The sequence below is a fragment of the Nannobrachium achirus genome, assembly GCF_963921795.1.
Source record: "Nannobrachium achirus genome assembly, chromosome: 22".
NCBI classification, from domain to species: Eukaryota; Metazoa; Chordata; class Actinopteri; order Myctophiformes; family Myctophidae; genus Nannobrachium; species Nannobrachium achirus.
The window spans coordinates 27688188-27702037 of NC_137829.1; the positions used below are offsets into that span (position 1 = coordinate 27688188).

Consider the following 13850-nt stretch of genomic DNA (forward strand, 5'->3'; position numbering starts at 1 on the left):
GTTGTTATCATGTGGGCTTTGTTTTTTTAAAACATGTTTGTAAATAAATAGCTTATTTCTTCGGCAGTACCTCTGTTCAGGGGGTTCTGCCGCGGCTACCAAAATAGACCCCATGGACAGTGATTTGGGATCAACATAAGAAGGAAAATGAGCCTAGATTTTATTTAGTCTGGAGTTGTCCTTTAAGCCATAGCACCTATTTGCCCTTAGGCTTAGTCCCATTTAAAGGATAATTTCTACATGTTGAATAAACTTGATGCTTTTGATACATCAGCCTCTGTTCATTCTGAACCCATACTTAAAGTAAGGGCAACCCTATACCTTCTTCAGTTACATTGTCCATACAGTATATGGTTAAAGCTATGGTTAATGTGTTTATATGATTAGGATCACTCACTCTTATTTGTGAGGGTGGCATAGTCATTGTGGGCTCGCTGGAAGCGAGTACACATATGTTATCTTCAATATTTATCTATCAAGTTCTCCTCAAAAATGACGTAATCTATCAGTCAAGTTCTCCTCAAAAATGACTTAATCTATCAGTCAAGTTCTCCTCAAAAATGACGTAATCTATCAGTCAAGTTCTCCTCGACAGTACAAAGGCAGTGTATCAGTCAAGTTCTCCTCGACAGTACAAAGGCAGGGCCCTTAGCCAATGAGGTGCAGCCAAAGGATACATCTTTGTGCCCATACGTGGTGTTACATGCAAGCCACACTGTTTCGTAGGAACAGTATTTCTAGTTTCAAAATGTAACCCTTGCTACATTATTATTGCGACCGTAGGTCGCAGTTTACTATCAGAACCGTCACATCGTGTCCGTGTCTGCCCGGACGGGTAACGCTTGTCTTTTTTGTTGATTGACTCTCACACTCTGACATCACACTCTGTCATCACTGTGATGTCATGGGAACCAAATCCCTTGTATTGCCATATGGAGATCCCTGTGATGCCAGGGGAACCAAATCCCTTTTATGCCCATGGCTTTTCACCCTTAGGCGTCTTACTTAGACTAATAAATGATAACAGCAATGTATCATTTTAACTCCAGACTTCAATCAACGTATTAATATTAGATCAGTGAGTTCAACTGAAGCACTTAAACTTGAACTGAACACCCTTGGTAAATTTATATTGACATAAAATGTATAGATTAGCTCCCCATTCCCCATGTAACATGATGCTATTCTCTGTCCTCTTTCTACCTCCAGCATGACGTTATTGCCACTGTAGGTCACAGTTTACTATCAGAACCAAAAAACTATTGTCTTTTTTGTTGATTGACTCTCACGCTCTGACATCACTGTGATGTCATGGGAACCAAAAAACCTATAATAGGTTCCGGGGGCTTGGTCGCAACCTTATGGACGGCCCCATTGAGTCCTGCCGCCGGCACTGGACACGGCTCTGATAGTAAACTGCGGTCGCAATTATATGATAATATAGCTCTTGAGTCTTGGACCAGTCGGGACCACAAGGAACATAGATAGATAGATAGATAGATAGATACCTTTATTATCCCAAGGGGGAAATTTAGTTGTCCAGTTGTAGCACAGCAGTATACAGTTATTTACAAAGTTACAGAGAAGTAGGAAAAAATAGATAAGAGTAAAAACAAGAGCAGTACAGTACCAAAAAATGGAAGGCAGAAACCTCCTTATCTCCATATTTCCTTTTCCTTTATTACCCCCCCAACCTCCCCAATAGGTTAAATAATGCCCTAGTCATACTAGTGTCGCACAAAAGTAGCAAATTAACTGATCTACAACCTCACAACGCGTGTGTGTGTGAAAGGTCAGCTTGTAGATCAGCTATTTTTGATAAATAGCCTAAATAAATACATGAAAGTTTTTCATGTATTTCATGTATTTCATGGGTAAGTTTTTCATGTATTTCATGTGTGTCTGTTATTTTTAAATAAATAAACATTTAACCAATTAAAAGTATTATTATTACTATTAATAATAGCTTATGACTAAATATAGCTACATTGGAAACAGCTTTTTTTCTCCATTTCCTAAAAAGTAACGGTTTTGGTTGGACGACAGGGAACAGAGAACACAGACGCTCCATCCATGTCCATCCATCGCTTGGTGGGAATTATTTTGAGAGCGTCGATTCAGAAACTTATAGGTGTCTGTGGCACTGCCTGACACATTTACCATTGTATGTTTAGTTTTATTTTATATCCACGTCTCAGTCTTGGTGTATCTACACACAAGACAGCCATAGATTCATATAACGAAATTAAAATACCGTTTGTATTCTTTCAAATGTCACTTTTGTTTCACTCGGTGGCGAATGTCAGCGCAAGGCACCACAATTCACTGGCGTTAGCACTGTGTATGTATGTGTGTGTGTAAAAAAAGACCCGAAGCGCTTTGTATGGAACGAAGCAGCGAGCAATAACAGGGGTGAGAGACGTGTATGTATGTATCATCACTCAGCAACGTTAGAGACACTTTATTCTCATTGACCGTTTTTACGGAAGCACTGCAAACGTACAGTACGTGTGTATTTGGGCTCTATCATTTTATTCAAAGCTGCTTACCTTTATACCATCTTTGAGTGCTGTCCCGCTGCCACACACACACACACACATACACAGTCGACTATATTATTATCTACTGCTACACTTATAAAACAGAGTTTATGTGTGACTGTTTTCCAACGGTTTATTGTCTTTTTTGCATTGTTGTGTGGACTAGCCAATAGCCTAACTGTATAGGCTACCTTTTACACCAGTGAGTGTGGTGTTGTTGTTGTAGCTAACATACGTGGCAACGGGTTCTCTCTCACTCTCTAACCCCCTGGCCCCGGCGTCCCTATTTTAGGCATGTCAATGTCATGTCAGACTCAGAAATGTACGACTACTATGCAGACTGCAGAGTTGAGTGGTTTAAGGCAGTGGTTTTCAACCAGTGGTCCGGGGACCACCAGTACGTGGTCATCCTTGAGGGGGTTCCAGCCAGGGGGTACCCAGCTACATGATGGAGACATTACTTAATTTACAAGAAATCTACACAATTAGAGAATGTAGAATAATTGTTATTTTGATCAACGTTTTCCTGTTATCTCTCCACTATCAATACACAGCATGGAATTATGGACAAAATCCAATCCAACGATCAAATATTCTTTTGGGTCTGAGAGGCTAAAGCTCATCAATTGGTGGTCCGTGGCTCAATTGCCGAATAAATAATGGTCCTTGACATGAACAAGGTTGAAGACCACTGGTTTAAGGGCATGCATTACTATACTGACATGCTTACGTGTTTGTTCTTTTGGTAGGTGCATGCTGGGTTGTATTGGCCCTGCACATGACATGATGAGGAAAGCTGTTCTGCTGCTGCTGTTGCTGGTGAACATCCATCATGTTCTGTCTGCATCCAAAGGCGTCTCTGCTAGCCTAAAGGCTAAATGGACCATGACGCCTTTCCTCCTGGAGACCAGGTAGCATTCACACTGGATGCTGCCTCCATGTCAAAATACTGGTGTACCTGCCTCTTCTTTTGTGAGGTTCTAAGGCCAGGGGTTATCACCATACTGGCTTGTGGTGGATATTTTGTTATTTTGTTGTGGTGGATGTTATTGTCATGGACATGAGTAAACAAAAACATAAAGAGCTAGCCCTAAAATGACCATTACAGGTCTGTAACTCTGAGAGTATACAAATGGAACCTCACAGAGTTATGGTGGTCCTTGAAAAGAAAAAATGTTTTTTTTGAGAACTACTGTCCTAGTGGGGTCCTAATGTGTCAGTACATACGTGTCATAATAAATCAGTGTCACACATTTTCTGAGGAAGGATCTTATGATCAAAATAAGAACATTATAATAATGTTACCGGTATGAAAAATCAGACAGATCTGTCTTCATCACATGATCAAAAATATCATGTGTACATAACATGTGAAGTACTTACTGTACTGTATATAAAACAAATTACATAAGTCGGCCTCCTGGTGGCGCTATAAAAGGCAGATGTAAAAAAGGGCAAAAGTTTTTCCTTGGCCTCTAGGCTAGGGAGTGTGCATATGTTTTACACTGATGTGAAGTTATAGTTCAAAACACAAATCAGCCTGTTATAGCGCCACCATGAGGCTGATTTGAAGTGGCATTTCTTCCTCGGCCTTGTGGGAATTTGCGGGCAAAATCTCTCGGAAATCGCACACTGTGTTCATGAATCATGATTTGAGGCATTTTGTTCAAAACGGAGCACTCCTGCAAACTTTGGAAGCCAATAATCTTTGATAAAGATAATTGAGAAATTTGAAAGACCCGTTTAGTTTAATGAGAGATACTGTGTACTGATTTGTGTGATTTTTGGACAAAATCTTATTTTTTTTTTGCACAAATCTGCCTCCTGGTGGCGCTATAACAGGCCCAAAATTTGGGTCAGAGGTTATGCTCTGGGACCCAGTAAATGTGCGTGCACAGTTTCGCTGCCATCGTGCCAGCGGTGCCAGAGATTAGCTGTTCACGGACGGACGGACGGAAGGACGGACAGACAGGGTGCAAAACATAGTCTCGGGCCTCTCGGCCATACCTTTCGTTCTGGCGGAGACAATAAGCCAGGGAAATAAACATACATTACCTCATTATGTTTAATTTTATGAAAAATTACCTTTAGACCTGTCAAAAGTAAAGGGCCATTAACACTGAGCACTATAACTATAAAAGTATAGTTTATAAGTCAAGTGGATGGCAGTGTTCACACTGACAATAAAAATGATATAGTTATAGTAATCTTTATAGTTATCGTGATTCGTGCCACGGTGCCCGGTGGGAATGGCGCAAACATCATCATGAAATCTGTCCAAAAATATATATATACGTACATACTGTATATTGAAATCAAATCTCATATAACTTCATTCACAACCATTATGGGGACAGATGCCACAGGCCTGTACAGAATCTGTGCTGGTACTCTATTCCTGTGTTGTTCTTTTGATGGTTTGATTTCAATCTCTTTGTGTGCAGTGAGTTTATTGCCGAAGACGGGAATGACAGATTCTGGCAGTTTGTTGACACTGTGAAAGAGCTCACGGTCTACAAAAATGGAGGTATGTTGGATTGGTAAACAAGTCATTAATTTTGATGTTGGTTTATGCAGTGCCAGTAGTACAGAGGTTCCCAAACTTTTTCACCTTGAGACAGACCCAAAAGAGAAAAGGTGTTTCTTCCCGGGAACCAAATGTACAGATATACACTCGAAAATAGCCGATCTAAAAGGTCACAATGCATTGTGTAGATTGGCTATTTTGAACGTTTTTTAAAATTTCTGGAAAATGTTTTCCTTTTTTTTAAAATGTTTTACTTGAAACATTTTTGTAATTTCTTTTAATTAGATTGTTTTGTAGGAAAGGTAAAAAGAAAACAACAACACAAAAAAGGGTTTGAGACCCGAAATGTGTCACAGCCCTATGTTTAGGAGTCACTGCTGTAGTAGTCTATTTTAAATCGACTTACTGTAGGGAACAGTAGATTTTGCTACTATAATGCTTCAGCATCACAGCTTCAGATTTGTTGTTTTCTTCTCAGAGTCTGTGCGTTCCTACTACAACCTGGTCCTCAAAAAGGCTGGACAATTCCTCACAGACGTGCAGGTCAATCTGCTCAGATTTGCATTGTCCTTGCGGTCCTACTCACCAGCTGTCTTTGCATCCCAGCAGGTTTGTTATCACAATTGTATGTGTGTGTGTGTGTGTGTGTGTGTCTCACACACACAAAGTGAAGTGTCAAATGTATTTTCTTTTATGAATCATAATGGTAAATGCATACGCACAAGCTGCATTTTGCTATACGCAGCCTCAATAAACAAAGGGAAATATAATAACAAGCAGTTGAGTTTTAAAACAATCCTGCTTCCCCCCTCCCCTGTGGCACCTTCACCACGATTCCTATCCTTTGTCATAAAACTTCAAACATGTAATGTCTTTTAAGATCAAGTGAAAAGGTAGGTAGTTTATACTCTGTGTTTCTAGCAACTAAATTGGTTATTATGTTTCAGATGCATTCAGATTGTCAGCAATTCAGTGTTTAGTGGGGTATTTATTTTAAGAGCCAGGGAGGTCTTTCAACAAATATGCCACTACCCTGTGCCACTACCCTGAAACAGTAGTAAATCAGCCAACAACCCACTCCCTCTCATGGTAAATGGCTTACATTTCTTAGGGTCATGGCTACTAGGACTGATGAAGTCAGGACTGAGGAAGTCAGTAATTCTCAAATCCTGGCTACAGCCTTGCAGGTGTTGTAATGATCAAAACAAGGCAAGAATTGCTGACACATTGTACGTGATATTATTTATTCAAACCACCTTACAGAACATGATGGAGTGTTTTTAATATGACTAACCCCAGTGGGACTGGCAATCAAACCTGCAACAGGTTGGGATTATTGCCAGGCCCCGGCCATTGAGCTATTGGATATTGTTTTTTTCCCCTGCCCTTACCAGATAGCCAGTGATGAACCACCGCCAGGGGGTTGCCCTGCCTTTGTCTCTGTCCATGGTCAACACAGCTGCAGTGCCAAGGAAATTAAGAAGCTCCTGAAGGCAGCTGCAGGCAGGTAACCCAATATGACACTGTGGTGGCAAACTTTAATGAGCAGAATTAATGCTGAGAAGAAGAATAAATGAAACATTTACATTTACAGTAGTGCACTATATTCAGGGGTCTTCAACGTTTTTCAGGCCAAGGACCCCTTAGCTGAGAGAGACATGAAGCAGGACCCCCGCTACTACATATGTACAATTGTGTCGCAGATTAAATGTATTCATAGATTTCATACCTACATGGCTGGATTCATGTTAATATGTATTTAGCGCTCAGGATTACATTAGATAATTGGCACTGGGTGAAAAATGGGTTGCAAAATCTTATTATTATTTTCAGACAGTTAACCTTTTAAACCCCTCAATATTTTGAGGGGTTGACTGTTGGCTCTGTACTTGTCAACTCTTTTTCCCTCTACACCTACTCCCTGAAAATAGCTAATCTACAAGCTCACGTAAGCTAACCCACCACACAAAGATTTGTCGGACCCCCTGTAGTAATTCTGAGGACCGGTCCCGGACCACTTGTTGAAGACCCCTGCTCTAATGAATACATCTTAATGCAACAGACACACACATATCATATTCATACAAATACATTTGTTTTTGTCATTGTCAAGTTTGTCCTTTAACAAGTACTTCAAATATTTGCAGGCCAAAGCCGTATCTGTACAAGAATGATCACAGGTACCCAGGGCTCAATAAGACGGATGTGCCAGTTGTCATCCTCTATGCTGAAATCGGAACGAAAAAGTTCAACACCTTTCATAAGGTGCTGTCTGAGAAGGCTGAAGAGGGCACACTCACATATGTACTGCGTCACTTTGTAGCGGTGAGTAGCAATGATTCTTAGAGAGAAATTCAAATGGCATAAAGTGAAGTTATACTTTATTGATGACTGTGGGGAATTTCGTCCTGCATTTAACCCAATCTAACTCTTAGGAGCAGTGGGTACAGCTAGACATACAGCAGACTCTTGGGACCTACACCTAACAAAAACCCACACTAACATGGGGAGAACATGCAAACTCCACATAGAAATCCCCAGTAGGGTTCAGTAGGCAATGGTGCTAACCACTTAGCCACCGTACCATCCACTGTGCCTGTGAATTGTATGAGTAACATGGTTTTGTCAACCTCTCTGTGTTGAACGCAGAAATAGTATGCGCTTTTGACAGGGTGCGATTATTTACATAGCGGGACATGGTAAATGTCACATACTGTATCCTGTATGTCAGAATGTTTTTCTCTGCTAATTAATTCTCCTGTACCGTACTCTAATTGCAAGGACTTGGAAGACATTTATTTGCACAACAAGATATTTGCAGAGATTTGGCATGTACATTGGGATTTACTATCATCAATTATTGCTGTAGGTTAAAGTTGATGGAAATGCACATTCATATGAGTTTGGTATTTTCGGTGTCACAGAAGCAACTTTAAGCATTACTTAGAAAGATGGAAATGTTGCAAGGAAGCCATTACCACCATCCTTGGTGCAACACAGACAAAAGCAGAGGTCGTTCAAGCGAAAGAACAAATGGATTGCATTAGAAGCCAAAGTTAAAGCGAATGAAACACATTGCTATGTAAAAGTCAGCGACGGTCTAACAGATGCCTTTAAACAGTTTGCAGAAGTCACATGGTCTTAGATGTGTACTTCAAAGAAAGGCAGCTTGTACAGTAGGTGTGAAAGGCCTCTAATTGTGTCCATGAAACGGAGGAAATGCTTTCAATAAGAATTTGACATTGGCGTCGAGGTTGAATATGGGCAACTTTGTCGAGTGTTTGTGGTCCACATGTACTGTACTGTATGCTTACTATCAGCATATTAGAAGTCTTTACTTTCCTTACCAGTTTTTGTCCTTTTTTCTTAATAAATGCATTTAGTTTTTTGATTTAGCATTAATTTATATTGCTATTTCCTCAAATAGTCTGCATTTCCTTTTATCCAAAGCGCTTTAAATGTAAAATCAAGTCACATGTATTTACAGGTGTAAAGCACGTTTAGGAGGTTGCTAAAATCACAAATACAAGAACCACAGACATAAACACAAAGACTTAGGTAAAAGGCATAAATAAACTGTCAAAAATCTAACAACAATACAAATGAGACACAGAAGGAGGATTCAAACGTTGAATCATGTGAATAACGTGATTCTTGAGCCTGGACTTGACCACATGATCCCTGGCATCCCTATTCTGGCATGTCATACTGTAATGGGCAAACATTCAGAGATTTGGTGTAGAGAGAAAATAGGTGGTCAAATCTTAAATATAAGGTGCAGAACTGATAGGGAGGTGAATGTTGTTCCACAGTCTAGGGCAGTGGTTCTGAAAATCTTTCACGTCAAGGACCCCCAAATTGACACTTATGAGCCTGTAGACCCCCATTTTAAAAGATAAGACAGGGACCCCCATTAGAAAAGATTTTTACGGCTCTACAGCAGTGATTCTCAACCATTTTAATTTCAAGGACCCCCAGTTTGACATTCATTAGGTTACAGACCCCCATTTAATGGCATATCTAACTCTGGTAGTCCCAGTTGTCCGACGTCCCAGTTGTCCAACGTCCCAGTTATCCTACTGTGTCCCAGTTGTCCTACTGTAGTATGTCTGTTACTGTAGCATTCCTGGCACTCGGCCGATTTTCACAAGTTGGCTTTGTCCCATTGTTTGTCCCAATCTGCAGATTTCACACGTTGGCTTCCCTTGTTCTCTCTTAAAAACTGTTTTTATGTGTGGAGTGGACTTCAATGTAGCGATGAAAACTGCTGATTTAGGGACCGTCCACAAAGTGCAACATCCAAAGTGAAAATATTCAATAACTTTATTTACATGCAACGTCTTATCACCAGATTCACACCACACATCAATGGTGCACTTATGATTGTACTACAGCAGTATTGGTATCAAGATAATTCATACAATGAATGCACGGCAAATCAATGGGGTCTCATAGCTGTACACTACTTGAGTAGCTGTACGAATGCTGAGGTGGGGGTAGGCTACATGTAGCTACTTGAGTAGCTGTACGCTTGCCGCCTAACCAGCCAGCAGCGCGCACACACATTTCGCCCAATTTCGAACTGCCAGGCTACAGTAGGACAACTGGGACACAGCAGGACAACTGGGACGTTGGACAACTGGGCGTCGGACAACTGAGATTTTCCCATCTCGGGCACCCCAATTTATATTGTTAAATCACTGTTAATTTAACTCTGAGAGTGTACAAATGTTTTACTCTCTCAGAGTTAAAGACCCGCAAGGGTCCATTTGGCTAACATTTAGCTGGAGACCCCCTGGAACTCCCTCAAGGACCCCTGGGGGTCCCTGTACCCCACTTTTGAGAACCGATGGTCTAGGGATGTGACAGCAAACTTGTACATTTGGACAGCCAGGATCCCCAAGTCAGGCGACCTGAGTGATCTGGAGGTAGTTGGTGGGTGATATAGGAGGGGGCCAGCCCATTTAGAGCAAACAAAAGAATCGTACAATCGATTCTGTGCTACATTCACACACACACGCACGCACACACACATCACGCACACCACGTGCGCACACACACACACACACACACACACAAACACACACACACACACACACACACACACACACACACACACACACACACACACACACACACACACACACACACAGACCAATATAAGGCACCAGCCTGCTCATTGGGAGCAGGTAGGAGTTCAATGCCTATAGTTCATGGAGCCAGGAGGAGCTGGAGATCCAACCCAGGGACATTCAGTTCCCCGACGGCCGCTCTACATCCTGAGCCACTGCCGTCCCTTAATAATGTGTTGTGGATTAGGAATTACATTTATTATTACTTGCACCGCTTTCGGCTGCGTATATGTAGGTAGGTATGTAGTTAGGTAGGTAGCCGTTAGGGCATTCACCAAATATTTGAATATTCGAATATCAAAGTCACTATTCGACGTTGTTCACCGAAGTCGAATATTCGTGTTTTTTTTTCTCTCTTTAAAAAAAATATAATTTATAAAGCTTGGCTAGATAGGAAGTCATAAGAATGAGTTGTCAATGGTTCTCAAACCTTTTTAGGCGGTGACCCCCAAAATAAACATATTTTAACTGGGGACCCCCACCTTGACAAGCACTTGGAATTGTAGGTATTACATTTAATGTGACTCGGTTCTGCAGAAAATAAATATTGTGAAAATATTTTCACAATGTTCGCCTCTTGCTTACTTAATATTTGACAGTTTGGTCAGTCCTGTCGAATATTCCAGCGCACCTCATCGCGCTCTGCTTGCCCACTGCGCAAGGCAGAAGTTGGCACCTCGACAGAGTGCATTTCTAGTTATCGTGACTATCGTGACTACTAATTGAAGCCGAGGCCGAATTGCACGAAAGAGCCCTGACAGCACATGGTTGGTTCTACAGACCCCAAATTTCGCACGCAGATAGCTCAGACCTTTGCCTACGTTCTTAGCTATGCCTCGACCCGACCCGATATGCGGTTTTCCGGAACCAACGCGAAAGGTTCGGAATCTCCATATGCGGAGTCCTGACTACTAATTGAAGTCAATGGACGCGAATCCGAATTGGCCCGAATCGCATGAAAGAGCCCTGACAGCACATGGTTGGTGCTACAGACTCCAAATTCCGCACGCAGATAGCTCAGACCTTTGCCTACGTTCTTAGCTAGGCCTCGACCCGACCCGATACACAGTTTTTCGGATCCGGCACGAAAGGTTTGTAATCTCCGTATGCGGAGATGACTGACATCGGGCTGTTCCGGAGCAAGCGCTGACTCATTGTGACATCACTTCATAAAAGGCTCTGACATCACATACGCCACATGAGTCAACAAAAAATCTCTGTGAGTGTGTATGTATGTATGTATATATATGTATGTATGTATATAATCCGCGTATCTTGAGAACCGTTCGTCCCACCAGCTTAAATTCAGCGTGCGTGTTCCCTGCCGCAGCAGGTAGTGCAGTGCCCGGCCTTGACCCGACCCGATACGCAATTTTTCGGAACCCAGCGCAAAAAGTTTGGATTCTCTGTATGCAGAGCTGTTGTCTGACATCAGGGTCTTCCGGAATCGGCACTGTGTCTGCAGAGATCTCCATATATGGGCATAAAATGGACACAGACAGACAGAAACAGATATATCCATATATGGGCATAAATTGACTCGGTCAAACAGATGGTCAAAATGGATCCTATGACAACAGGTATAATGGGGTTTGCATTACACAGAATTCGGCACACGCGTTCCCCGCCGCAGCAGGGAGTGCAGTGCCCGGCCTCGACCTGACCTGATATGCGGTTATCCGGAACCAGCGCGAAAGGTCCGGAATCTCCGTATGCGGAGCTAATGTCTGACATTAGTGTTTTCCAGAACCGGCACTGTGTCTGCAGAGATCCCCATATGGGCATAAATGGACGCAGGCAGACAGATACAGATATCTACATATATGGGCATAAATGGACAAAGGGTGGGGCATTCATTCCGTATTTACATCGTTCCCGAGTAGGCCGGTCCTCGATTAGACGCTCGGCCGACTGTCAGGCACATACAGAGATCTCCATATATGGGCATAACTTGGACGCAGTCAGACAGATATCTCCATATATGGGCAATTGGGCATACATGGACAAAGTCCAGGGGCGGCATAGCTCAGGGGTAGAGAAACTGGTATTAGAGCACGAAGGGTATAAATCCCGAAGGGTTCCCAGTTCGAATCCGGGCTCCCCCTGAGTTAATGTCGAAGGGTCCTTGGGCAAGACTCTGAACCCCTAATTGCCTCCGGTGAGTAGGTTGGTGCCTTGCATGGCTTCCTCCGCCACCGGTGTATGAATGTGTGTGTGAATGGGTGAATGTAATGCACAATCTATGTAAAAGCGCTTTGGATTAAAAGCGCTATATAAATGCACCATTTACCATTTACCAAAGTCAAACAGATGGTCAACACGGGTCCTATGACAACAGGTATAATGGGGATTGCATTAAAGGGCAGGGCATTCATTCTCTATTTACATCGTTCCCGAGTTGGCCAGGTCGCCGACTAGCCGCTCGGCCGCCCAGCTTCTAGTATTTATAATTGTTAAATTATCCGATTTTTGCAAATGTTTTTTGTCCCCCACATATTGTCTAAACATGTTCAAAAATATTAATAATAGCACACTGTGTGTCTCACTGCGATGCTTGTAGATAATATTTTATCAATTTTTGCATGACACCACTGTTTCAAATACATTATAAAATAGGGCTTATGTTGGGGTTAAGCAAACCTAGCCTGGAAACCAGACAAAATCAGAGCTCTAGTAGTGATTAGTCTGATGATACCACCATGTGAAATCAGACCAATCGATTAGGGCAAATATTGAAATATACATATACTGTATATAGACGCCGCCGGTCCGACCAATATGTCTTAGTCCTGTGTCAGGTGGCTTTGTCAGAGTACCCGTTTTACCCTGCTATGGGCTGTTATTACAACATTATGAGTTGCTATATCCACCTGAACCCTAACGTCCATATTCTGAGAACTTTAGCCAAAAATAGCAGATCTACAAGCTCACAACCGTTGTGAGCTTGTAGATCGGCTATTTTCGGCAACAAGGTTTGGTGTAGAGGGGAAAAAAGAGCAGACACAGTACAGAGTGAAAGGTCAAGTTTATTAAGTATTTTTTATTTATTCAAGTGGATATACCCGTCTGTCCGTGTCTCTTGTGTGCCCATATATGGAGACTTCTATATCTGTCTGTTAACCTATCCCTTTTATGCCCATGTTTACGCGCTTAAAGATTATTTGATTAAACTGAAAACGAATCGTTGCAGGCCTAATATATTCAGAGAACACCTACACTGATTACCTTGAAAAACATACTGTTGCTTCTTCTGCTACAGGATCCAAAGCCACAAAAGATGCTCTTGTCTGGATATAGCGTTGAGCTGGCTATAAAAAGCACAGAGTACAAAGCTGTGGATGACACCAAAGTAAAAGGTCTGTTTGTTACTAATTACACATCCTGTTCTGTATCTTGACATTATTATTGTAATTGAATTGTAAACCTTTTTCTATAGATTCGAAGTCAGCTGCCAGTGAAGATGATAATAATGAGGATGTCCAAGGATTCCTTTTTGGAACATTAAAGTAAGCATCTAAGCTTTAGTGTGTTCAGTGTCTCCTAGTATTTATCATCACTACACAGTAAAAACCTCAGCGTTCATTTAACCCTGTGACCAATGGAACCAGTGCGCATGGGTCCATTTGGCTGCATTTGTACACTCTCAGAGTT

The 13850-nt window shown here is 41.9% G+C and overlaps 1 protein-coding gene across 1 annotated transcript in view; it reads left to right on the top strand.

Moving 5' to 3' along the window:
* Positions 1–2382: 2382 nt before the first annotated feature.
* uggt2 (UDP-glucose glycoprotein glucosyltransferase 2) overlaps positions 2383–13850 on the top strand; it is a 57315-nt gene continuing 45847 nt past the window's right edge. Inside the window, 8 exon segments of the mRNA XM_080753698.1 lie at positions 2383–2427; positions 3290–3451; positions 4985–5067; positions 5546–5676; positions 6462–6574; positions 7215–7392; positions 13459–13555; positions 13636–13705. Coding sequence (XP_080609824.1) covers positions 2426–2427; positions 3290–3451; positions 4985–5067; positions 5546–5676; positions 6462–6574; positions 7215–7392; positions 13459–13555; positions 13636–13705 — 836 coding nt within the window. The 5' untranslated portion in view covers positions 2383–2425.